This window comes from Gracilinanus agilis, chromosome 2 (genome assembly GCF_016433145.1).
Source record: "Gracilinanus agilis isolate LMUSP501 chromosome 2, AgileGrace, whole genome shotgun sequence".
Lineage (NCBI taxonomy): Eukaryota > Metazoa > Chordata > Mammalia > Didelphimorphia > Didelphidae > Gracilinanus > Gracilinanus agilis.
The window spans coordinates 503,499,870-503,525,974 of NC_058131.1; the positions used below are offsets into that span (position 1 = coordinate 503,499,870).

At 37.4% G+C, this 26,105-nt stretch overlaps 1 protein-coding gene across 1 annotated transcript; it reads left to right on the forward strand.

Annotated features, from left to right (window-relative positions):
* Window positions 1-504: 504 nt before the first annotated feature.
* Window positions 505-25,397, forward strand: PSMC1 (proteasome 26S subunit, ATPase 1). Its single transcript, XM_044665003.1, has 11 exons — window positions 505-610; window positions 4,427-4,480; window positions 8,669-8,765; window positions 10,193-10,317; window positions 10,695-10,880; window positions 13,941-14,069; window positions 18,331-18,427; window positions 21,943-22,132; window positions 22,543-22,694; window positions 23,662-23,816; window positions 25,038-25,397. Exons 1-11 carry the CDS (start codon window positions 608-610, stop codon window positions 25,170-25,172), a joined length of 1,323 nt encoding a protein of 440 aa, XP_044520938.1. The 5' UTR covers window positions 505-607; the 3' UTR covers window positions 25,173-25,397.
* The last annotated feature ends 708 nt before the right edge of the window (window positions 25,398-26,105 follow it).

Below are 26,105 nucleotides of genomic sequence, written 5' to 3' on the forward strand. Positions count from 1 at the left end.
TTGCCCAAGTTCGCACAGCAGGTAAGTGGAGCTTTTCCCTTAACTCTCCTTTGCTGAAGGGGTGAAGGAACGAGAGTGGGATGGAGGGAGGGAAGGAAAGAACGAAGGAAAGAGAGAGAGGAAGAAGGGAGAAAGGAAAGAGGGAGGGAAGGAAGGTGAGAAGGAAGGAAGAAAGGAGAGAAAGAGGGAGGGAAGAAGAAAAGGAAAGAGAGAAAAATGGAGGGAGGAAAGGAGGAGGAAGGAAAGGCATAATGGAGGGAAGGGAAAGAGAGAAGGGGGGGTGGAAATAAGGAAGCGAGCAAACAAGTATGCACTAATGGCCTGTTGCATGCTATTAGCACCGGGTGGTAATGGCCGGCACCAGCATAGAATCTGTAAGACAGCTGGTTACTAGCCAGATCTTTATCTCTTTTCCCAGTCCCCGCCTCTGGACATACGCCCGGGACCCTCCACGCCCTCTCCCGGAGTCTTCAGTTTCTTATGGCTGAGGCGTTTGGTCCTTTTCGGCCCCCGTAGCTGTCACTGAAGGAAAATCTGTCCCGCCTCGGACGCCGTAACGAGACGCACTTCCGGCGTCGGAAGAAACCTTAGGAGAGCTGGGAGCGCGATGGTGAGTGACTCGGCTGCCTTCGGTTGGTGCCTCTGACCGAATCCTGGGGGCTCTACTACCGCGGTTGAGGGCTGACTGAAGGGCTTAATCCCTTAAGGCCAGGAGTCGGGGAGCGGGCCGGTATGAGGCGGCGGGAGCCCGGAAGACCAGGCCCATGTTTTGTGGAGTCATGGTCCGCCCTCCCCCCCCCTTTCGCGGGCCTCCCCGACCCCGCCGGCGCTGCGGCCCGAGAGCCTTGGAGTGCTTTGTGGGACCGGGTAGAGAGAGAGAGAGAGACCTGATACCGTGCGACTCCTCTCTCCCCTTCCCATTTTCGGTCTTGGATATTATCTGTGAAATTCGGAGTCAGTAAATATGGTCTAAGGCCGACTACAGCTCTTTTTCGATCTCCCTTAATGCTTTCTCTCAAGATACTCCCTCCTATAATCTTGTCAATATCTCCTTTGCTGGAAGTTCTTTGCATGTTCTCTCCCCCATTCGACTGTGAGCTCCAGCTCACAGAGCAGGGACAGGTTTATTTTGGGAGTTTTCTCTCTTTTTTTTTTGTTTGTATCCCCATCCCTTAGCACCATCCCAGGTACATAGTAGGAGCTTACTAAATGCTTCTTGACTTGTCTTTTCTATTAGGTTGTGACCTCCCTGAGAGAAGATACTGTTTTTTGCCTCTTTTTGTGTCTCCAGTAATTAGTACAGCGCAAACCATGTAGTAGGCATTTAATAAATGCTTGTTGGCCTAACAACATTCCCTGATTCTTTCCCCAACTCAGACATTTTTCTTTCTGTGGGATCCTAAGCAAGTCTTACTTTTGTGATCCAGTGTCCTCATCTTGAAAACTTAATGGAAACGAAAGACCTGTGTTCTATGGCACTGTAAAAAGACCACTTGCTCTTGGAGTCAGAGAGCCTGGATTCAAATCCAGCTTCTGAGGCTTATTGTCTATGACTTAAGGCAAGTTGCTTGACTTCTTGGGCCTTAGTTTCCTCGTCTGTAAAATGAGAGTGTGACTTTTTAGGTCTCTTTGAACTCTTAAATCTATGGTCCTAGGTGCCCCTTTCAGCCCTGATGTGTTCTGAAGTCCCTTCCAGCTCTGGTCTTGTGCTTGAGACTGTTTGTTGCTATGTTCCTCTGGCAAGAAAGGGGCTACTTTAATTAGTCTAATTGTGATTCTGTTGCAGATATTTTTACTTATTTCTCCCATCAGCAACAGGTAGGATTATAAGCTTTATAAGTCAGGAGGAAACTTAAATAGCATCTAATTCCAAAATGATCCCTCTTACATCTTTCCTGAGAAATGGGTGTCCATTCTTTGCTCTTCTCCAGTTTCCTCTGCCAAGACATCAGTTTTGGGAAATTCTACATTACCTCAAACAGAAATCTCTGTTTTTATAACTTATATCCTATAGTATAGGATACTTTATAAGTCTTGCTTCTGACTTATAGAGCCACCAAGAAATTTTAATGATGACAGCATTTCACACATATATAGTCAACAAAAACAATGTCCCCTCCTGTGGGGGGAACAAGATGAGAGTGGATTTAGATTGTTGACCCATCTCCAAAGTAAAAATAGTCAAAATAAATATGGGTGCCCTATTGACAGATAGCTATTTTTGTCATCAGTTAATCTTTACATGACATAATAATTATTTTTATTATCCAAAGAATCGGATATATCCTGTAGTGCAAAATCACAGGATTTTAGAGTTTGAAGGAACCTCAGTAGCCATCTAGTTGAAAAGAATGCTTCCTATGACATACCTACCCTCTACTTCAGTAGTTCCCAAACTTTTTTGGCCTACCGCCCGCTTTCCAAAAAAAATATTACTTAGCACCCCCTGTCACATACTATCACCGCCTCCTTATAGTTATTCACCACCCCCAAATGCACCTGTGGCCATCACCGCCCCGCTGGATCCCTGCAGCACCCACCAAGGGGCAGTGGCTCCCACTTTTGGGAATCACTGCTCTACATGAAGACTTTCAATGGGACATAGTACCTATCACCTTCTCACCTTAGAATTATTCCACTTTTGGGCAACTGTATTATTGGAACTTTTTTCTTGAAATTTATAGCTTTTACCCATTGCTCCTAGTTCAGACCAAATAGAAACCATCCATGCTTCGGCCCTTAGATGCCAAAATACAACTATCGTGTCTTCCCCAAGTCATTTCTTAAGATCATAGAGTTAGAGTTGTAAGGGAATTTAGAGGCTATCATCATTTTACAGATGAGGAGACTTGAATTTCATAAATTAAGCAACACCCAACATCACTAAGGAGTCCCCTGGCTCCAAATTCAGCATTCCTTCCACTTTCTACACTGCTATTCTTCAGGTTTTTGAAAGAAAAGAATGTTAGATTTAGGGTCTGACAACTCAAGGGTTTCTAATACCAGGCCTATTACTTATTATCTGTTTGACTTTGGGCAAGTCTCTTAATTTCTAAGACCTCAGCTTTCTCATCTCTAAAGACTAGGGGGTTAGATTATATGACCATTAAGATGCTTTCCAGGGCAACTAGATGGCATAGTGGATAGAGTGCTGGCCCTAGAGTCAGGAACACTCATCTTCAGTGTTCTAATCCAGCCTCAGACACTTACTAGCTCTGTGACTCTGGGTACTGAACCATTTGCCTCAGTTCTTCTTCTGTAAAATGAACTAGAGAAGAAAATAGTAGCCTCTTCCAGTATCATTGCCAGGAAAACCCCAAATGGTGTCACAAAGAGTCAGACCCAAATAATAAACAACTGAACAACAAAAAGATGCTTTCCATTTCCAAATGTATGATCTTATGTATAACATTGTCTGATAGGACTGAATATAATATGTGAGTTGTCCATCACCAGAGGTATTCAAGTAGAAGCTGCATTACCATTTGTGGATATTGTAAAAGATATCCTTGCTCAGACATTTTGTGGTTTGTCATGGTTCTAGCAAATCTGATTTATTTAGAGAAGGAAAATAATCTAGGGAAGTTGCACTTACAGTGACTATCATTCAGACTTCTGTAAGAAGTGCAAATAATTTCAAGGGAACTAAGAACCCTCACTAGGGTTGTAAATAATAATTATACATTCATGTAGCACTTCACAAACATTTAATTTGACTCTTATCAAAACACAAAACTGAGAGGAGGTATGTATTATCCACAGATGTGAAGATTTTCTTAAGATCATACCTATAGCTAATAATTTATAAGATAATAGGATTTAGAGTTAAGGGACCTCAGAGATTGCTTTATCCAGTCCCCTCATTTTATGATGAGAAAACTGAGGCCCAGAGAAATTGAGTCACCGGCCCACCATCATACAACTAGTAAATAGCAGGGCCGATTCTAATCTTGGTCCTCTAACTTCAAATTGAATACTTTTCTATGTTAACATTGGCAGAGCTGAATATAATCATCAGGCTAGGACATTTGTCCTATATAATGTCACCAATATGCATTCCTTTTTATTAAGCTTTGTTCTCTTAAACTGTGATTACACCTGGAATTATATAATTATGTTAAGATTTTTAGGGCTGCAGAGGGAGCCTGAAGAAAGGTAAGGAATCCTAGTTAATTAATATTTCCTCAATAAGTGAATAAACTCAAACTCTTGTTTTTAAATGGGACCTATTTTATAGAATTTGTGCCTTCCATCTGTTAATTTTGTCTTATAGAATGTTAAGCTATATTGTCTATTCCAGAAATTGGTTTATTTTCATCTCTGTCCTCTGTTGACTACCATAAACTTTTTTCTTTAATATGTATCTTGGTAAGTTTGTTAATGTGTTTAATAACAACTCTATCTTGTTTGTGATTTTTTTTTTCAGGGTCAAAGTCAGAGTGGTGGACATGGTCCTGGAGGTGGCAAGAAGGATGACAAGGTAAATGCCAGAGCAGAAATGATGTGAATAAATTGTAGAGCAAAATGCTAGACCCATAGAAACCTGTACTAAGCTGTAGAGCAGTGGTTCCCAAACTTTTTTGGCCTACCGCCCCCTTTCCAGAAAAAATATTACTTAGCTCCCTGGAAATTAACTTTTTTTAAATTTTAATAGCAATTAATAATAAATGCACCTGTGGCCATCACCGCCTGCCTGGATCACTGCAGCACCCACCAGGGAGCAGTAGCACCCACTTTGGGAATCACTGCTATAGAGGTTTGAGGTAAATTTTAAAGTGTAGAACCTCTCAACACAAAGCCATAGGCTAAACTGCTTTTTTACCAGCTTAACTTTTAGAAACATTTTAGAAATTGATATCGGCCAATTCTATATCTTTTAGTTTTACTTAAATGTTCTTGTTATAAAGGTTTAATTCTTAGACAAGCTAAATACAGTAGGTATCTGGAGAGAGTTAATAGCAATAGAAAGGAATATACCTTTTTCTCCATGGTACATGGTACCTTTACAAAAATTGACCATGTTAGGACCCAAAAACTTTAGCATTAAATGCAAAAAAACAGAAATTTTAAATGCAGCCTTTTTAGACACTAACTGCCTAGACTATCTAAATAACCCTATTTTAGGAGGAAAAAAAATTGAACAGGCCAAAGATGAACTTTCTTAGGAAAAAAAAAACAGGACCAAATGGATTTTCAAGTGAATTTTACTAAGCATTCAAAAATCATAGCTAAAAGATTAAATAAATGACGTGAAATAATAAAGGGGTCCTACCAAATTCCTTTTATGAAACAAATATGGTACTGATACTAAACTAGGGAAAACAAAAACAGGAAGAAAATTATAGTCCAATTTCATTAGTGAATGTGGATCAAAAATCCTAAAAAAATACTAGGAGATTACAAAAATATATCACAACCATTATACGTTGTGACCTAACAGGATTTATACCAGGAATGCAGGAATGGTTTAATACATAATTGATTTTATCAATAACAAAAATGGTATGATTATATCAATAGATGCAGAAAAAATCTTTTGACAAAATACAATATTCATTCTATTAAAAATACAAGAAAGCATAGGTATAAATGGATTTTTTCTGAAAATATTAAGAAGTATCTACCTAAAACCATCAAGTATTATTTGTATCAGGAATAAGCTAGAAGCTTTCCCAGTAAGATTAGGAGTGAAACAAGGATGCCCCTTATCACCAATATTATTTCGTATTTTATTAGAAATGCTAGTAATACAATAAGAAAAGAAAAAGAAATTGAAGGAATCAGAATGGGCAGAGTTGATAAAATTGTCTCTTTTCATAGATGATATAATGATATATGTGGAAATTTCTAGCAATTCAACTAAAAAAATCAGTTGAAACTATCAATAATTTAGCAAAGTAACAAGATATAAAATAAACCACATAAAGTATCTGCATTTCTGTATATCACAAAGACCTGCATGAAGAAACAGAAATTTAATAGAATTTAAAATAAAACTAAATAATTTAAAACAACTATAGACAGAATAATATATCTGATAAAATACCTTTCAAAACAAACCCAGGAACTACACAAACATAATTATAAAACACTCTTTGCACAAATAAAATCAGATTTAAATAATCAGAGAAATGTTTATTGTTCATGGGTGGGCAGAGTCAGTATAATTAAAATGGCAATCCTATCTATATTAATCTACTTTTTCAATGCCATCCTAATTAAATAACAAAAAATTATTTTGTGAGCTAGAAAAAAATAACTAAATTCATTTGGAAGAGCAAAAGGTCAAAATACAAAGGAAGGAAGTCTAGCAGTACCAGATTTGAACCTATTTATAAAGCAGTGGTTATCAAAATTATCTGATACTGGATAATAAATAAAAAGATAGATCAGTGGAACAGAACAGACATGTGACTAGCCAGTAGTAAAAGATTATAGTAACCTTGTATTTGACAAAAGTAAAGATTGAAGTTTTCAGGATAAGAATTCACTATTTGGTAAAAATTATTGGAAAAATTGGAAAGCAATTTGGCAGAAACTAGATATAAATCAGTATGACATCATTTACTAAGATAAGATTAAATAGACACATGATAGACATAAAGGGATATATCAGGCAAATTAGAAGTACAGGGAACATATTACCTAACAGATTTATGGATAGGAAAAGAATTTATGAATAAATAAGAAAGAGCATTATGAGTTATAAAGTGGATGATTTTGATTGTATTAAATTTAAAAGGTTTTTTTTACAAATATAATTTAGCTAAGATTAGAGGGAAAAGTAGAAAATTGGGTGCAGCAGGGTATTTTTATAGACAGTTTCTCAAATAGAGTCTCATATCTAAAAGATAGAGAGCACTTTGTCAAATTGTAAGAATAAAAACTATTCTCCAATTGATATAGGGTCAAAAGATATGAACAGACAGTTTTGTTATGAAGAAATCAAACACATAAATAGGCATATGAAAAAATGCTCTAAATCATTACTGATTAGAGAAATGTAAATCAAAACAATTCTGAGATATCCTCTCAAAATATCAGATTGGATAAAAGAGCAAAATGACAAATGTTGGAAAGGATGTGGGAAACCGGGAACACTAAAACAGTGTTGATGGAACTGAACTGATCCAACCATTTTGGAGGAAATGAGAAATTATGCCCACAGTGTTATAAAAACTGTATACCTTAAACCCAGCAATACCACTATTGGGTCTATATCCCATATGGATCAGGGGAAAAGGAAAAGAAACCTCTATGTTTTAAAATATAACAGCTCTTTTTGTGGTGGCAAAGAACTGGAAATTGAGAGGATATCTATCAAATTGGGGAATGACGGATCAAGTTGGAGCTTATGATTGTGATGGAATGCTATTGTCCTATAAGAAAAGGTGAGCAGGTTAAACAGCAACAGCAATAATCATAGAAGGACCTACATGAAATTATGAAAAGTGAAATGAAATTATGAAAGTAGAACCAAGAGGGTAGTATATACAACTTTTTTTAACAACAGAATTAACGTTTGGAGAATGATGAATGTCCACCTCCAGAGAAAACTGATAAATAGAAACATGAAAGATATAGTTTATATATACATATATTTTTTCATCATATGATGCCTTCTCTAGGAAGGGGGAGGAAGATACCTGGGAGTTTTAATGTAACCAAAAGACAAAATTTTTTTTTTTAAAGATGGCTTATTGGCCAGTGGGAGTGAGAAGAGGGGGGAGGTAAAAATGACAAATAACTAATATAAAAGCAAAAAGGAACAATGAAACTTAAGTAAATTTCTATTTATCTAATCCTTTAAACTAGGGATTCTTAATCTGTCAATGATTAACTTGGATTATAAAAAATGTTTATATTTTTATAATATTGGTATCATATAAAATATCACCTATATTTTGACCAGCTTCTAACTGAAATGTACTGTTTACCTCAGTTATTATGTATCTAGACATCAAACCACAATAGTATTAGCTATTGTGATTTTGTCATTAATGAAATCATTAATATCTCAAAATTTATACTCTTCACTCTTTGTAAATCACTTTAGCCTCTAGATCACAAGAGATCATAATTTTTCCTGTTTGTAAGCTATGTTTCAATATATTCAAATATATATTTTAAAACATTATTCTGAGAAGGGATCCATATATAGGTTTCACCAAACTGCCAGAAAGGTCAATAACAAAAAAAGTTAAGATTCTCTTCTTTAGAGAGTTATTATTTGGAGAGTTAGTCGATGATTTTAAAGAATGATGGAAGTATAGGTCCCCATTGAAATGTTAGGTTGACTTTCTTTTAGTATCAATTGTTCACATTCTTAAGTGAATACTCCAAAATATCAAGATTCCTGAACCATGAAGACTTATTCCAAATACTCAAATCTAAACTACTATTAAGAAATGGAGTATAACTCTGGACTTTTACTTCTCTGTACCTGATTTAAAATTTCTTTCTCACTCTGACTATTATTTACACATACTTGAAAGTAAAGTTACACTAATATCTTAACTTAGCCACAAAGGAACTACTTCTTATGTTACTTTAAAAGATGAAGAACATATGGTAGATGGGGAAAGATTTTTGTGATGTGAAAATAAATTCATTTTCATTTTATTTCTATGTATTCTAACTTTTTTTATATATTATTTATAAACCAAAGGACAAGAAAAAGAAATATGAACCTCCAGTTCCAACTAGGGTAGGAAAAAAGAAGAAGAAAACAAAGGGACCAGATGCTGCCAGCAAATTGCCACTGGGTAATTACATGGTTGATAGAACTTTTTTGAAGGCAAGATTTGTGGGGGAAATCTGCCTTTTCAAAACGTGGTCTAAGAAGAATAGATGTTTAAGCCTCTGTGCAGTAGTAGATCATTGCACTTTAGAATATCATTTTGATAGCTTCATGAAGAATGGATTGGAGAGGAGAGAAACTTGAAGCAGAAGAGGTAATTTAGGAAGCTGTTGTAGTAGCCCAACCAGAAGTCAATGATCTCCTTCTGAAGGAGAAACATTATAGAAATTGAATTGGCATTGAATTGAATATTGGGTGAGATTGAGAGAATGAAACTGAGGATGATTCCGAAATTAATCTGTGTGACTGAAAGAATAGTGGTGCCTTGACAAAAATAAAGAGGCACAGTGCCTTGGAAATAGTAGGGATTTAATATTTTTGCATTGTGTTGACTGGAATTTGAATCCAGATCTTATGAGAAGCAGTATTATATAGTGATATAGTGGATACAGCACTGGACCTGGAATCAGGAATTTAAAGACCAAATGCCTAAACTACAACTGTCGCGGAGTATGTGAATCTCCCCTGCCTTACTCCAGAGGTGGGGGAGCGCTCCATTGGGCTGCTGGGCAGCCCAGAGGGATGGGTCATATAAGAAATGTTTCACTAACACAAGCTTATATATTCTCTCTCTCTCACTCACTCACTCACTGTCTCGCTCTCTCGCTCTCTCTCGCATTCATAACTCTGGCCAGATCCTTTTTTATTATTAACATAGAGAGAGAGAGAATATATAAGCTTGTGTTAGTGAAACATTTCTTATATGACCCGTCCCTCTGGGTTGCCCAGCTGCCCAATGGAAGCGCTCCCCCACCTCTGGAGTAAGGCAGGGGAGATTCACAACCTCCGCAACAGTTGTAGTTTAGGCATTGGTGTTTAAAAGATTTGCCATCACTTCCCTATACCCACCACACCAGCAGCGTGGCTGTCATATCTATTGTTAAAGTAAAAAGCAAGAGCCATGCTCCCCACCTGGGTTTAGAAGCCTTTCTCAGCCCTCTAGCTTCTGCCACATTGTTACCCACCTTAATTGCTGAGTCTCACATTGACCCCCAAGGGGCACTAGAATTTAGACTCCACATATTCAAGGGAAAAAGTGCTTTTCTTCTTACTCAATTGAAACACATAAGAATGGGTCAGTCCCTATATATAATTATAAGCTACCTGTTGAATTCTTAGGGTTACTATCCCTATTTCACATCCACTATTTTCTGACTGAGAAATTCCCTCTCCATTTATCTAATTACTGTTATTAAACCAATCAATATTTCAGGGGTTGGAGAAATTTTTGTAGAGAGATTTTCTTTTTCAATTGAATGTACTGAATTATTTGTTAATAAAATATTACTTTAGTTTTTTACAATATGGTAACTTCTGCATTTTTAATTACAGTAACACCTCACACTCAGTGCAGGCTAAAATTGTTGAAATTGGAGAGAATTAAAGATTATCTTCTCATGGAAGAAGAGTTCATCCGAAATCAAGAACAAATGAAACCATTGGAAGAAAAGCAAGAGGTAAAGTTCTTTGATTTTCTTTTCTTTCTTTTTTTTTCTTTTTTTTTTTTTTTTGAAAACACAAAAACTCCAGATAGAATTTTTAGACATCAGTTACTTCTTGGGCCATCATATGACCCTGGAATAAATGAAACCCGCAGAAAGAAAAAAAATGTGTAAAGTAAATTTACAACTGCTTTATAAATTTTACCACTTCTGTGGTTAAAATATTTCATGTTTTAATTTTTATTTATAAAATAATGCTTTATAAATTCTACTTATTCTGTGGTAAAAATGATTTTAAAGTAAGCAAACTTGTGTAAATAAATAAATCCCAGGGGTCAAGGTCTACTTTGGGTTTAATGTTTTCCTTTTTTGATCTATTCCTCTTCTAATAGGAAGAAAGATCAAAGGTGGATGATCTGAGAGGAACCCCAATGTCTGTAGGGACCTTGGAGGAAATCATTGATGATAATCATGCCATTGTGTCAACCTCAGTAGGATCAGAGCATTATGTCAGCATTTTGTCATTTGTAGACAAGGATCTACTAGAACCAGGATGTTCCGTCCTCCTTAACCATAAGGTAAGTTGAAAACTGAAGGATGGAGGAGTGCTGGCAGTTTTTTACCTTGGTATCAGCCATTTTATCCTTTGGAAGTAAATCTCTAATGGCTACACTTTTAAAAAAATTGTATTAGTGTCTTGATTTTTTTTTTTTGCATCTTCATAATTTTTCTTAGTATCTCTCCCCATCCCATAGAATAAATAGTATTTTTTAAAGACTGAAAAAAAAAAAGAAAATCAGAAAGAATAATCAGCATAAGTATACTGAAAAAGTCCAAAAACTCATGTAGTATATAACAACCACCTTCACAAAGGAGTGGGTTGGGAGTGTCCTCAAATCTTTTGGGAGTCATATTTCATCTGTATAATTTTGCTATGATCACTTTTGATTTTTTTGTGTATGGCTGTTCTTTCCACTTATGTTGTAGTCATTGTGTATTTGTTTTCTTGTCTACTTCACTGCATCAGTTCATGTAGATCTTTCTATGCTTCTCTATTCATCACTTTTATCATTTCTCTTTTATTTTAGTAGAATTTATTCACAGGTATCTCAGCCTCTCCCTTGCCCTCCCCAAACCACAGAAGGCCCATCAAAAAGCGCTGTATATGTAGATTTTTGTCTTTTATGCTTCTATTTTTCAATTCATTCTCTGGAGGTGGAAGTTTTTCTTCAGATTTTAATTCTGTGGCTATATATAATGTTCTCTTGGTTCATTCTCATTTCACTCCTCATTACTTCATATATATCTTTACTTTTTTTAATTAATCTACTTTATCATTTCTTACAGTACAGTAATATTTCATCACAAATCATGCCACAATTTGTTCAGCCATTCCCCAATTAATGGACATCCCCTCAATTTCTGGTTCTTTGCCACCACAGAGGGAACTACTCTAAATATCTGGGAACATGCAAGTTCTTTTCCTTTTTCCCTGATCTCCTTGGGAAACATACCCAGCAATACTATTTCTGGGTCCTAAGGGTATAAACAGTTTTATGACTCTGGGCATAATTCCAATTTGTTCTCCAAAATGGTTGAGTTAGTTTGCAAAACAACAGTGTATTAGTGTTCCCATTTTTCCACATCCCCTCCAATATTTGTCATTTTGCCTTTTTAACATTTTAGCCTATCTGGTAGATGTGAAATGAGATCTCAGAATTGTTTTGATTTGCATTTCTCTAATCAGTAATGATTTAGAGCATATTGATCATTTCTTAACAGCACAGTAATGATTCACTACATTCATGTACCACAGTTTGTTTAGCCATTCCCCCACCTCATAAGCATCTATTTTATTTCCATTTCTTTGCCATCACAAAAAGTGTTGCAATAAGTATTTTAAGTGTGTATGAGGACTTTATTATCAATGACTTCCTTTGGGGATAAGTCCAGTGATGGAATCTCTGAGTCAAAAGTTATGGACATCTTAGGCCCTTTGTTTGCATAATTCCAAATTGCTTTCCAGAACAGTATCAATTCTTATCTATCAAGTCAATTAAATATTTATATATTAAGCACTTTTATGTCAGGCATTGTGCTGACTGCTGGGGAGATAGAAAAAGGCAAAAAAAACAGCCCTTGCCCTTGAGAAATTAATAATCTAATGAAGGAAAGAACAAATATATACAAACTCTATGCAACATTAAGTAGGAAGACATTAGAATTAAGAGGGGTTGAGAAAAGGCCTCCTATCATAGAAGATGGAATTTTAATTGAAGATTAAAGGAAACCCAGGGCTTTGGGGTAAGAGGATTGAGGGGGATTAAGGAAATCAAATGACAGGGATTGGAGTTTGGATAATGACCTCCAGGGATCAAAATCATTGGGATCTCTAGGCTGTGACCAGGTATGAGTATGTTTGTCATTGACTCAAAAGCACCACTTACTTTCCCAGAAGAGACTGAAGATTAGGCAGGATTTGGCTTAGCAAGAGTTAGAAGTTCAATCTACATAGTAGGAAATGTAAGTCCCACTTCCCACAACAGTGTATTAGTGAGTCATTTCTTTCATACTTTCTCCAACATTGACTTTTACCATTTTTGCCAATTAGCAGACTATGAAGTAAAACCTCATAAATATTTTGATTTGCATTTTGCTTATTAGTATTTTAGAGTTTTCTTCCATGTAGTTGTGAATACTTTTCAATTCTTTCTTTGAAATTTGTTCATATCCATTGGTCATTTATCTATTGGAGATGGGCTGTTGGTCTCATATATATTTATTTGTTATTTGTTTATATATCAGGTACCAAATCCTATCCAGAGAAAGTTGATGCAAAGATTTTTTCCCCTTTTTTTCCTCATTTATCCACTTCCTTTCTTATCCTTGATGTGTTAATGTTGTCTGTACAGAAGCTTTTCAGCTTCATGTAATCAAAGTTAACTATTTTGTTTTTTCTAATTTTCTCTATCCCTTATTTGATTAAGAATTTGTTTCCTACTGATGTCTTCTTAATGAAAAAGCAGTTTTTAATTGAGCAGAAACAGCAATAATGAATATCAATACCTTCCTTGCTTGTGTCATAGGACCAGTGTGAGAATGAGAGGAGATATTTGATTGGACCTGTCATCTTACTTGTTTGGATGTGCCTCCTACAATTCAGATCACACCACATCCATTCCTGCTCGACCATTGTCTGTGTCCTTCCATAAATTCCCCCAGTAGCCCACCAGCACTCTAGAAACTTTTCTTTCTTTCCCCTGACATTGAGAGGGTACTTTACTTCAATATACTCACCAAGTAGATATCTAGCCTTTGCTTAGATATCTCCAGTAAGGGCAATCCACTTCTTTTTGGGCAGCCCATTTTACAAGTTTTATGATAATTTTACCAATAGTTTTATATTGTAAAAAACAATAAAAACTTTTTATTATAATTGTTACTTTAAAAAAAAATTAATTTTAGTGTGGCCTAGTGGGAAAAGTATAAGACCTGAGTTCAAATTCAGCATTCCATTTATTTACTATATGATACGTTAATTTCACTTTTCTTATATATAAAATTGTACTATAAGGAAAACATTTCACAAATGATAACACTTTATAGGCCCAGTAGTAACACCTACCATTATTCACTAGGTTCATGCTGTGATAGGAGTTCTGATGGATGACACAGATCCCCTTGTTACAGTGATGAAAGTAGAGAAGGCCCCACAGGAGACATATGCTGATATAGGTGGATTGGATAACCAGATTCAGGAAATTAAGGTGAGGATGGGAGCTGGGATGGTTTATCAGAACTCTATTTAGTGTGCCTAACATACTGATATTTGTGATTTTTTTTCCTTTACTAACTAGATTAATAATTATCTTAAAACTTGCCCGTTTTGAGATTGGTTTTTTTGGTTTTGGTTTTTAACAATTTTAGTTAATACTGTTAGTGATAAAGATGTAGACAAGATAAATTATAATAGTATTGAAGCCACCATAGCTTCAGATTCAGGTCTCTGGATCAAAAATGCTTCAGAGAGAGAGAGAATGAGAATGAATATCCTTAGCTATTCAGTAGTGGATAGTATTTATACCTTAAGGCAGTGATGGGCAAACTATGGCTGGCGGGCCAGATGTGGCCCCCTGAAATGTTCTATCTGGCCACTCAACATTCCTAATCTGACGAGTACAATGAGTAGGATACAATACAATGAAACTTCGAAAGAGTTGCCTTAAAAACAGACTGACAGATGAACATTTCCTTTCCTTTGGCCCCTCTTTAAAAAGTTTGCCCATCATTGCCTTAAGGCCTTGGTGGTGAACCTTTGACACATGTGCAGAGAGGGCACTCAGAGCCCTCTCTGCGGGCACCTGCACCTTTGCCCCAGCACAGAATTTGCTAGAGTTTGTTACTAGAAAGCCATAGGGACAAAGGGCTGGGCTGCTTCCCTCCCTCTCTCCACACATGTCTGAGGACATTTCTCACATCCTCTCAGCCCTCTAAAGGACTCATCACTGCCTTAAGGTCTAGGGAAATTGTTTATTCTGATATTGAAAATGGGCTGAATTAGAGCATGGCCTTAGTCATTAGAATACAGATCCCCCGTATCATCACTGGAGGGCACCAGAGTTCTCTACATCCATCAGTCCAGGTTAACATAGAAGTGAAGCATTCAGGCAACAGCTGTGTGGGCCCTGGTGATTCCTTATAAAGTTTCTTTATAATGAGATAAAAGCTGGCATTTAGTTAGCACCCTGTAGGTTGCAAAACACTTTTTATATACTTTGTCTCATTTGATCTCACAGCAAGCTGATAAGGTCAATGCTCAAGTATTATTATCCCCGTTTTACAGGTTAAGAAGCTGAAACCTAATAGAGAGGTTGAATGACTAGCCTAGAGTCACACAGATAGCATCTGAGGCAGAAGGGCACACTCTTGGATTCATGTGACTAGTTTGTATCATCTTATGATTTGGGAACTCTTAGCCAACTGCGTGGCCATCAACAAGTCAATTTAGCCTCAGTTTTATCTCCTGTAGCAGGGGTCGGCAACCTTTTTGGCTATGAGAGCCGTACAGTGCTCACAGTGCTCGCTTCTGTAACAGCGCCTGAAAAAAAATTGACTTTATGGCTCCTGCACAAAGAGTCATACGTTGCCAACCCCTGTCCTATAGTCTATCTCATAAGGTGGTTGTGAGAATCAAGTGAGATGTGCGTGTGTGTAAAATATGAATTTTATATGTGTATATGTATATATGTATATTGCATATACATAAGTTTTAGTATTTTTTTTTAAACCCTTGTACTTCGGTGTATTGTCTCATAGGTGGAAGATTGGTAAGGGTGGGCAATGGGGGTCAAGTGACTTGCCCAGGGTCACACAGCTGGGAAGTAGCTGAGGCTGGATTTGAACCTAGGACCTCCTGTCTCTAGGCCTGACTCTCACTCCACTGAGCTACCCAGCTGCCCCTTACATAAGTTTTATGAATATTAAAGTACAATATAAATATAAGCATTAATTTTGATCATTATTGCTAATGTTAACGCCCCTAAACAAAGAATTTCCCAAAAAAACATGATTTCAGTGCTTATTAGTCAGCAAGTTTTTATAAAGGCACTACACCAGGAGCTGGGGATACAAATGCAATGCATGAAGTAAATTGGAGAGCTACGCAGCCATGTTAAAGCTGACAAAGGGAGACCATATATAAGTATATACAGAATGAATACAGATTAGTAAATAAAGGTTCATTTGTGAGGGGAGGGCACTACCCTCTGAGAGGATCAGGACAGGTTTTATGTGGAAAATGGAGCTTGAGCTACATACTGAAGGAAGAGGAATTACATGAGGCAGAGATGAGAAGGAAGAAGGTTCCTGGCCTGAGCATAGCCAGTACAGAGGCCCAAGATGGGAGATCTGGGTGAGGAATAGAAGGAGGGCAAATAATGGACACTAAGCCTGGGAGGATAGATTGGGACATAGCTGTGAAGGCCTCAAAAAACCAACCATAGAAGTCTATACTTTAGTCTAGAGACAGCCAATAGGGTTGATGGAGTAGGGGAGTGACATGGTCAGATCTGCCTTAAGGAGAATCACTTTGGCAACTGCATGAAAGATGAGGGGATGGAGAAAGAAGAGCTCTAAGGCGGAGAGATGAATCAGGAGCCCTAGATAGTGGCAATGAAACCTGGAGGAAGGGGGTAGTTTTGTGAATAGAGAAGAGGGACCAGATGTGAGGCATGAGGAGGTAGAAACAGCAAGAACTGGCATCTGATTAATAAGGGGGTTATAGGAAAGTGACCTGGGAGATGGGAACATTTGTGGTACATTCAACTGAGACAGGAAAGGTTGAAAGAAAAGTAGGTTTGTGGGGAAAGATAATGAGTTCTGTTTTGTACATGCTGATTTTTTCTGGGGCATCTAGTTTGAAATGTCCTATAAGCAGTTGGTGAGTGCAGCTGGGTAGCTCAATGAATTGAGAGTCAGACTTGGAGTTAGGACGACCTGGTCTCAGTCGCTTGCTAGCTGTGTGACTCTGTGCAAATCACTTAAAACACCAATTGCCTAGCACTTACCACTCTTTCTGCTTGGAACCATTACTTTGTATTGATTCTAAGACAGAAGGTAAATATTTTCTAAAATATAAATATTTCAATAATAAATAAGTGAATCATTTTTTTTAAAATAAATAAGGTGGTGTCACCTTGGAACATACAGGAGAGATCAAGTGGAGCCAGATATATAATTGGGGTTATCATTTGAATAGAGATGATTATTAAATCCATGGGAGCTGAGTTCACCTAACGAGTTATAGAAAGAAAAGAGTAAGAGTTCTAGGACAGAGCCTTGGAGACACCCTCAGACCTTCAGTTAAGTGTGATCTGGATGAAGAATGAGTAAAAGAATAGTAAGACAGGCAGGAGGAGGACTAGGAGAGAGTTGTTTCATGAAAGCCCAAAGAGGAGAGGAAATCAGGAAGATAAGGCAGTTGACATTGGCCTATGCTACATTTAGACTGAGAAGGATGAGGAATAGAAAAGACATTAGATTTGATGATTTTTGTGGTCATTGTCTAGTGACAAGATCTGAGGCCAAATTGTAAGGGGATGAGGAGTTATTGTAAGAAGTGAATATAGTGACTATAGACAGTATTTTTTTTTGCACAAGTCTGGCTGAGAAAGGGAGGAAGCACATATAGTATGTTAGCTTAAGGTAATCCAGTAAAGGTATTTTATGGTTGAGGGAAACTTGGGCATGGTTGACAGCATTAGATGGAAAGAATCAGTAGATAGAGGTCTATTGAATAAGAAAAAGGAGAAGAGATGCTTGAGGTTGCAGTCCTTAAGAGAAGACTAGGAGATGGGGTCAGTAGGTTTTGGTCTTGACTAGAAGAAAGGTTATATCACTATCAGAGATAGGAAGGAACAGTTACCTAGGGAGGAGGCGAACCTCACCTGTGGAGGCCAAACCACTTTACAACATAACAGATAATTTTCATTAGTTGCTGATGAAAAATATTCATCCCTGATAGTCATACTTAGTGATAAGATTCTACACTCTGCTAAGTTATTCCTAGGACATCCTACGAGGTTTATAGAATTCACAAACCCAGGATCACCTTCACCCTGAGATAAGAAGCATATGAGTAGATAAAACAGAATAATGGCCAGAAAGTTAATTAATTGGGTTTCCTATCTGTAATTCTGTTGTAAAGGATGGCTATTTATTTGTAAGTAGACCTTTTCTGAGCAAGAGTGATTGACTGGCCCCTGCTTAGAAGAATAAAGATTATGTCATTGGTAGCTACTTAAGAAATTTAATAATAGTAATAAACTAGAGAGCACTTCAAACTAACAAATGATTATGCATATATACACACACACACACACACACACACATACATTCAGAAAGACAGGAAAGTATCACTAAGCTTAATTGATGAATTTCAGTAGAAGGACTTTAGCAAAGGCTTAATCCTGACTTATATCCTGATTAATAAAAAAAACTATTGTTTTACTTGACAATTGTTTTCTCTAGGAATCTGTGGAGCTTCCCCTCACTCATCCTGAGTATTATGAGGAGATGGGTATTAAACCACCTAAAGGAGTCATTCTCTATGGCCCACCTGGCACAGGTATTTTATATAGTTGGTATTTTCAGTGCACTTACTATGTCTCTTTTGGGGAAAAGGAGGCAGTTGCTTTTTCCAAATACTAGAAAGGTTGCCTTGTGGAAAAAAGAAAACTGTCCAGTCTGACTCCAGAGAACTCAGGGCCAATGAGTTTAAGTTACAAGAAGGTAGATTTCCTTAGAAACAAGAAATTTCTCACAATTAGGAGCTGGCCAGATGGACTACTTGTAAGGAGCTGAACTAAGCTGAACTCCCACCTGTCAACAGGAGATGCCACAGATTGCCTTTAAGATCTATTTCCAGAACTCTTCAATACTAGAAACACAGTAGATTAGAAATGTATTTCCTGAAAGTAGAAAGGAGAGCCAGAATTGAGTACGGTAATGATTAATAATTTCATAGAAGACTAGGCAAATCCCATATATCAAGGTGCCTAGCAATTTCACTGGACGGCCGTCTAGTAACTTGCAACATGGTCCAAACTATAGACTTGCACTTCATTCCTGCCAAAAATGTTTATGACATCTAAGACATATCACAATTAGAACGAAAAAGTCCATGACATTAAACAGTACTGCTCAGTTCAGGCAGTAGGGGAGATCTCCTTGAGGACTCCTTACTTTTCCATGGCTCAGGCTAATAGGACATCTGCCCACTCTGTATGTGGCTCAGGAAATAATCTGGCCACATTTGTGTACTTGGTTACTTCTTTGATCCTTCTTAGAAGATGCTTTGGGGCTCTTTGGTAAATCCACCAAGGACCCAATTTTGAGTACTGAACTCAGTTTGGGAACCATTGCCATATGGAAACGTGTTGCTTTTTTTCTTTTTTGAAAGCTGACATAAACATCACTAGTTGGCTGCACTGATTAAAGTTTTAGTCACAGCAGCTTCTAGAAATCCATCTCCTAAATAAACGGCAGAAAAGTTGTGATCTATGTCACTTGGAGAGTTTCTGTCACACTGACAAAATCACAGATCCTTGACATAGGAATAGAAATTAAAATGCTAAGAAATCTGTCTGCCTCCTAGGTCAAAAGAATTTATTTAACTCTTGACTTAACCTGGACTTCATTATTTGGATGTCTTTCAAATCTATCTTGATTTCCTTATTTAAATACAGATTAAAACTTATTGGCCTTTCATATTTTTAATAGAGCTTTTCTTTTTTAATTTAATTTTTATTACTTAATAAAAATTTAAAATGACATTTAATAAAGAACTTTTTTAGAAAAGGCTACATTGTTTACTGTTTCTACTACTCAGTTGTCCATACCTGGTAAGAGATCTGCCTGCTGGGCCTACTTTAATAGGAGCCATCATTCCTTTTGTGTCAGCTACAAGAATTGTGGGCACCAAGTACTGAGGAGGAGATAATCAGCCTATCTAGAGGGTTGAATTCTGAGAAGAGTTAGAATCTGATTCTAGATAGCTGGTGAAATTCTAGATTCTAGGTTCAGGTCAGCTCATTAACTCACCCCTATAAGTTCCCTGACCATCCTAATCTTAAGAAATCTCTTCCTTTAAATTCTTAAATCAATTCTAATTTATCTCACACTGCTTTGAGACATATCTTTTAACTGTTGTTTAAATCTTTTAATGGATTTAGTTAGGATTCCAGCTTCTTTTAGTTGGGTTGGTAGGCTAGAACAGGTAGGGGAAAAGGTAACACAGCTGAGGTGTACAAACAACACATAGGGAAAAGTTGTTTGCAAGAGACCAGAATGAGGATTTTTTTTCATAAGAGGCATATAGCAATTCTTTGTTGTTTTTAAATATCATTTTCAAAAATATTTTCAGGTGTTGCAATGACTAATAATGTTTGTGACCTCCACATGTTTTGTTTTTTAAATTCAGTATGGGTTTAGCAATTTCTTTCTTTTTTTTTCCCCCCTAACTTTGTTACTAGGAGAATAGAATGCCACGATGACTTCTTTTACTTAGGATTCAGGAAACACAGGTTTCAGGGTTCAAATCCCGACTTTGTATGTGACCATAGATAAGGAAGTACCTTCACTTTTAAAGTCTCAGTTCCTTCATTTGTAAAATGGAAATAATGATACTTATACTACTTACAAGCCAGGGATATGCTGAGGAAAGCATTCTATAAACCATCAAGTCCTCCAGAACCACAAACTGCTCTTGTGCTTACCACAAAGATGACCCCACAGGGGCAGGGGAGGGACTTTATGTTAGAGCCAGAACCAGATCTGAGTCTCCTGACACCCAGTACCGTACACTACTCTGACTTAACCTGGACTTCATCATCTATTTGTCTTTCAAATCTTGGTCTTGGTGTGTGTTCATATCTGAAGCGGAGTATCATTGATGCACCTTTTTAAAAAAGTCTATTCCTAAGTAGATGCTTCCATTTCTTTTTTTTCCCCCACTTTAAATTATAGCAAATTTTCATTATATCCTTGTGAGATGAGAAAGGAGAACACAATAACTTTCTCCCCATGAATAAAATGGTAGTAATTGTAGATTATAAGTAACTCATCAAACATTTACTGATTGAGACTGAATCAGTTATTTTTATTATAACTTCAAGTCAAGGTCTCAGTTACAGTCACAGACAGTATACAAGAGAATCTAAAAGGATCTTTTAGAAATACTCACAAACAGATCTGAGCCTTGCTGGTCAGGGCCCTCTTGGGACATCTTGGCATTTAAGAAGTTTACATTACTATTCTAATAGGAGAAATCACATCAATACAATTGAGGTAGCTTAACACACATTATTGAAGGACAGTATCCACAAATAAATAGATCTATAAGCACTAGACCTTGGAGGCAGACCAACCAGATTAGAGCCCCAAATCTTCCATGGGAAAGTCATTCTGGGCCTCAGTCTCCTCATTTGTAAAATAGGAAGAAACATATCTAAACTGTACTTCACAAGATTATGATGAGAAAATTGTTCAGCTAGCCTTTATTGAGCATCTATTTATATGCTAGTTGTTTTATGCTGATGGAAGTATTTGGAAGCCTTAAAATGCTAAGTAAGTGTGAGGAAGAGGAGTCCCAATGATTATGTGCTATCTTCTAAAGGACTAGAATGTGACTGGAGAGAACACCAAAGCATGGTCCAAGGTAGCATATGATACTGTGTATCAGAAGACTTGGATCTGGCTCTAACAGAGGGTCCCTCCTCTGTTCCTGAAGGGCCACCTCTGGGGCAAGCACAGTAGCAGCTTTTGTTTCTAGAGCATTTGATGGTTTTCAGATGCTTTCCTCAGCGTAACTGTGGCTTGTAAGTAGTGCACATAACATTGTTCGCATTTTACAAATAAAGGAACTGAGACTTTTAAAGTGAAAGGACTTCCTTATCTATGGTCATACAAAGCCAGAGTTTGAATCTTGAAACCTGTTTCCTGGCTTCTAATGTTCTTTATACAACATCTAAAGAATAATTTATAGTTTCACCACTGATGTCAGCCTGCTGTTAAGTTTTAAAATACTTCAATAATTCTAACTGAAGTTGGGTGGTGGGGTTCTTTGCTTTTAATCTAAAATAGGTAAAACTTTGTTAGCCAAAGCTGTGGCAAACCAGACCTCAGCGACCTTCCTCAGAGTTGTTGGTTCTGAGCTTATCCAGAAGTATTTAGGAGATGGGCCCAAACTTGTTCGAGAATTGTTCCGAGTAGCTGAGGAACATGCTCCATCGATTGTCTTCATTGATGAAATTGATGCCATTGGGACCAAAAGGTATTCTCTCCTTTTTATTGAATTTTGAGTATTTCAATGATGACTATATGAAGGCTGTTTTGTACAAATAAATGTTTGCTTACTATCGTTTTGATTATAAGTAGATTTCCTTGGCATATCATTTATTATAATGATTAATTGTGATTTCTTTCTTTGTGCATCACATTCTTTTTTTCCTTCAGATGTGTAGTGTTTTGGCTTTGCTAATTCTACATGATATTAATATGCATCATTTGGATTTGAAACCAAAGTACATAGGATGTATTCAAAGACTAATATTTGAGGAAATGATACTCTGTGTTTTCTGTCCTGTTACAAGCTTTAATATTTATAAAGTTAGTACAGTAGCAGACCAAGCCTTAATTGAGTCTTCTTTCATTCCCTTCTGTTCTTGTTCCTCATCTTCCAAGGTATGATTCAAATTCAGGTGGAGAAAGAGAAATTCAGCGAACAATGTTGGAATTGTTGAATCAATTGGATGGGTTTGACTCTAGAGGAGATGTGAAAGTGATTATGGCCACAAACCGAATAGAAACTTTGGATCCAGCACTGATCAGACCAGGTTACATTTCTTTTTATTATAATATATAGCATTTTTCAAAATTTTGCTTTTCAGGAAGCATTAACAAGTAGTGAAAAAAAAATCATTAAAAGCAACTTTGCTGCATCTTATACTGTAACTAAAACTTTGTCCATAATAAATGCCTTCTCTATGAGCTAGATCCTAGTCCCGGTCCCTGGCTGTAGCTATATCCTTTACATTTGTTAGTCTATAATTTGATCCCTCTCCTCATATAAATGCTCCCATTAAATCTCAAGCAAGCTGTACTTTCTCTAAAGGAATATTTTAAATTCTATAAGCTCATGTTGGTCTCTAAGCAACTGTGATGTATATGTTTATTTTGTATTTTTAAATTAAATTGACATTTTTAAAGTTGGGCTAGTCCCCCTGAAATCAAGTGCCATTAAAAGATCATGAATTTAATTGATTTCTATTCAGGTGAGGATTTCCTGGGCCAGATGCCATGACCATAATCCCAAGAATGAATGAATGAATGAATGAATGAATGAATGAATGAATGAATGAATGAATGAATGAATGAATGAATGAATGAATGAATGATGGTGTGTGTGTGTGTGTGTGTGTGTGTGTGTGTGTGTGTGTGTGTGTGTGTGTGTTAATGTTAACTTTTAGTCACCAAGGTTTTCGTGTTTGTATCACGAAATTAGCTCCTTATGAAATCAGAGAAAGATTGGACTTAGGGTCACAATTTGGCAGTAACTTCTTTGATTCATAATTATCTGGATAGTGCTTTTAAGCAAATAGAAATCTTTCCATGGCTTCTGACTTTTAATGCTTTTCCAGAAAAATCCCCTGTGGGCAGAAGAGGCCAAGAACCAAAGCTGCGTTTACCTACTAGTCCCTAGTTTTATTGACAGGTTCCTAATTCCTTATACTACTAGGTCAGGCCAGATTTACTGATGGTTAGAGGTGAGTAAGTGATACTGAAAATGGTTTCTGCACACAGGACGTATTGACCGGAAGATTGAGTTCCCTCTGCCGGATGAAAAGACCAAGAAGCGCATCTTTCAGATTCATACAAGCAGAATGACTTTGGCCGATGATGTAACTTTAGATGATTTGATCATGGCTAAAGATGACTTGTCTGGAGCAGATATCAAGGTAAGAAATTATGCTAATGTTGCTAGTGGAAACCACAACTAATTTGAAATGGCTAGTAAATGTGTATAATCTAGGTGCTAATTAGACACTGAAATGAATGCTATTTTTCTTTTAAATTAGCTGTAGTTATTGTTGAATTAACACCATGTCAAAATTATAAATGCTCCTTCACAGTGGAGCTCTTTCAGTGCTTAATCTCATAAAAATTAATGATCATTCTCAGCAACAGATTAATTATTTTTTTTTTACTCTTAATGATCTCTTGTTCTGATCCTGCAAACTTTTCTCAAGCATGCTCACAGCAGCCTGACTTTTTACACCTTCCTTAAAAAACGAACAATTTTTCTTGAAGGGACAGAGAAGCCATTTCTCCTAAATTTGTCCAGTTGTCAGACACATAAGAATGCTGCTCTGACCTAAGAATTCAGTGTTTCACTATATTTTGGTCAGTCTTACTAATCCTTAATTTGAGAAGACTTTGCCTGTTAGTCTTATATCACTGATGCACACAGTAGGAGAGTTTTACCAGAAATCATGTGTAACAAAGCATGGTTTCACCTGTAGAAGTTCTTATCCAACCTTCTAGCTAATGTTTCCCCAAATGTTAACCTACAGACTCTGCAGTGTGGGTCATAGACTTAAGACTTCTCCATGTAGGATTAGAACTGGAGAATCCTTGTAGAACTAAGCAATCATCATTGGTTGTTGAGTGAAATATTTAGTCACTAGGATAAAATAATGTACAACTGTCCTCAGTTTACAAAGTCATTCCTTCACAACAATTCTGTGAGGTAAGTGGTTGCAAGTATTACTATTCCCACTTTACAAATGAGGAAAGAAACTGAGGTCTTCATTTGCCTTGTCTTCTGAAGGCTCCCAAGTCCATTGTGTAAACTACACAACGAATCACTGCCCCTCTGTCTTCCTGTTTCCCGTGAAACAGTTTTTCTCTTGGAGGCCTCTCCACCAAGAATGTCACTGACTTTCAACAAAGGATTCTCTGGGCAGTATTTTAACTGTCTCCCCTCCCCTCGACCAGAACTTAGCTTCCTCCTAAAGGTGATCACCATTTATTTCTCTTCAATGGTGGTCTAGCAATCTGTGCTTCAGTTTGGCTGTCACGTTCCATATATGAAAATATTTCCCCCTCCACGTTGCCAGCATCCAGACCTCTAAGACCCAAGTTCTTTTCACTTTGAAAGTCCTCTTCCTCTTTTGTAGGCAATTTGTACAGAAGCTGGTCTCATGGCCCTGAGAGAACGTCGAATGAAAGTAACAAATGAAGATTTCAAAAAATCTAAAGAAAATGTACTTTATAAGAAACAAGAAGGCACCCCTGAGGGCCTCTATCTCTAAGTGAACTGTGCTGCCTTCGTGAGAGTTGTTGGGAACTTTGCAGGCCTCTGAAATAATAACACTGCGAGTGTTGGGGCCTACGTGCTCTGCGAGGCCTTTATGAGCAAGGGTGGGGTTTTTTATATATTACTCAGATATGATGTGTGGGCTACCCTCTGGACTGTGTTAGTCTGTTGTTCACTGCTACACCGTATTCCACAATAAAACATTCTCTTTCTGAAGGCATTCGTGTGTCCCCTATGTCATCTGCTTATAGATAGTGTATGTGAGGGGGTGCCGCTAAGAGTCAGCCCGTGAACAATTCATGTGCAAAGCTGCTCTCCTGCAGGGACCGAGCTCCTGCCAGGGCTAAACAGTGTAGATTTGCCTCGCCACCTCACCATTTCTTCTGCAGCCAGGTACATCATTTGGGGGAAATTCTTTTGGGTGCGACGGTATTTAGAAGTTATTTTACTGCTTTATGTTCACAAGTTTCATGCTCTTGGGGTATTAACTCTAGCACATGTTCTGGTTCCCCATCCCAGGCTTCCCTCGTCTGGGGCATACACAGACACACACTGAGCAGGTGGGATGTTTGCCTGAGGCAAGCTTCGAAAAGTCAGTGCCTTCCTGCTCCACAGGCTTGGGCTCTTCCCTCCCTCGACGAGGCCATCACCAACAAAGCCCATCAGCAGGGCTCCATTTTACTGAGGAGACACTTAAGGTGCCAAGAGAGGAGGCCACGTGCCTGGGGTCAAAGGGCAGGACGAGTGGAAGACAGCTTTGAGATGGTCCATTCTACCCTGCCCATTCCCCCTCTTCCACAATTTTGGGGCCCAGGGATGTGAAGTGACCTAGATAGAGCCAGAATTCAAATTGGAAATGAGGTCTCCAGCCTGGAAGCCTCTATTGCACCTCTGACCAAGGAGGAGAGCTCCCACTGCCTCATCCTAG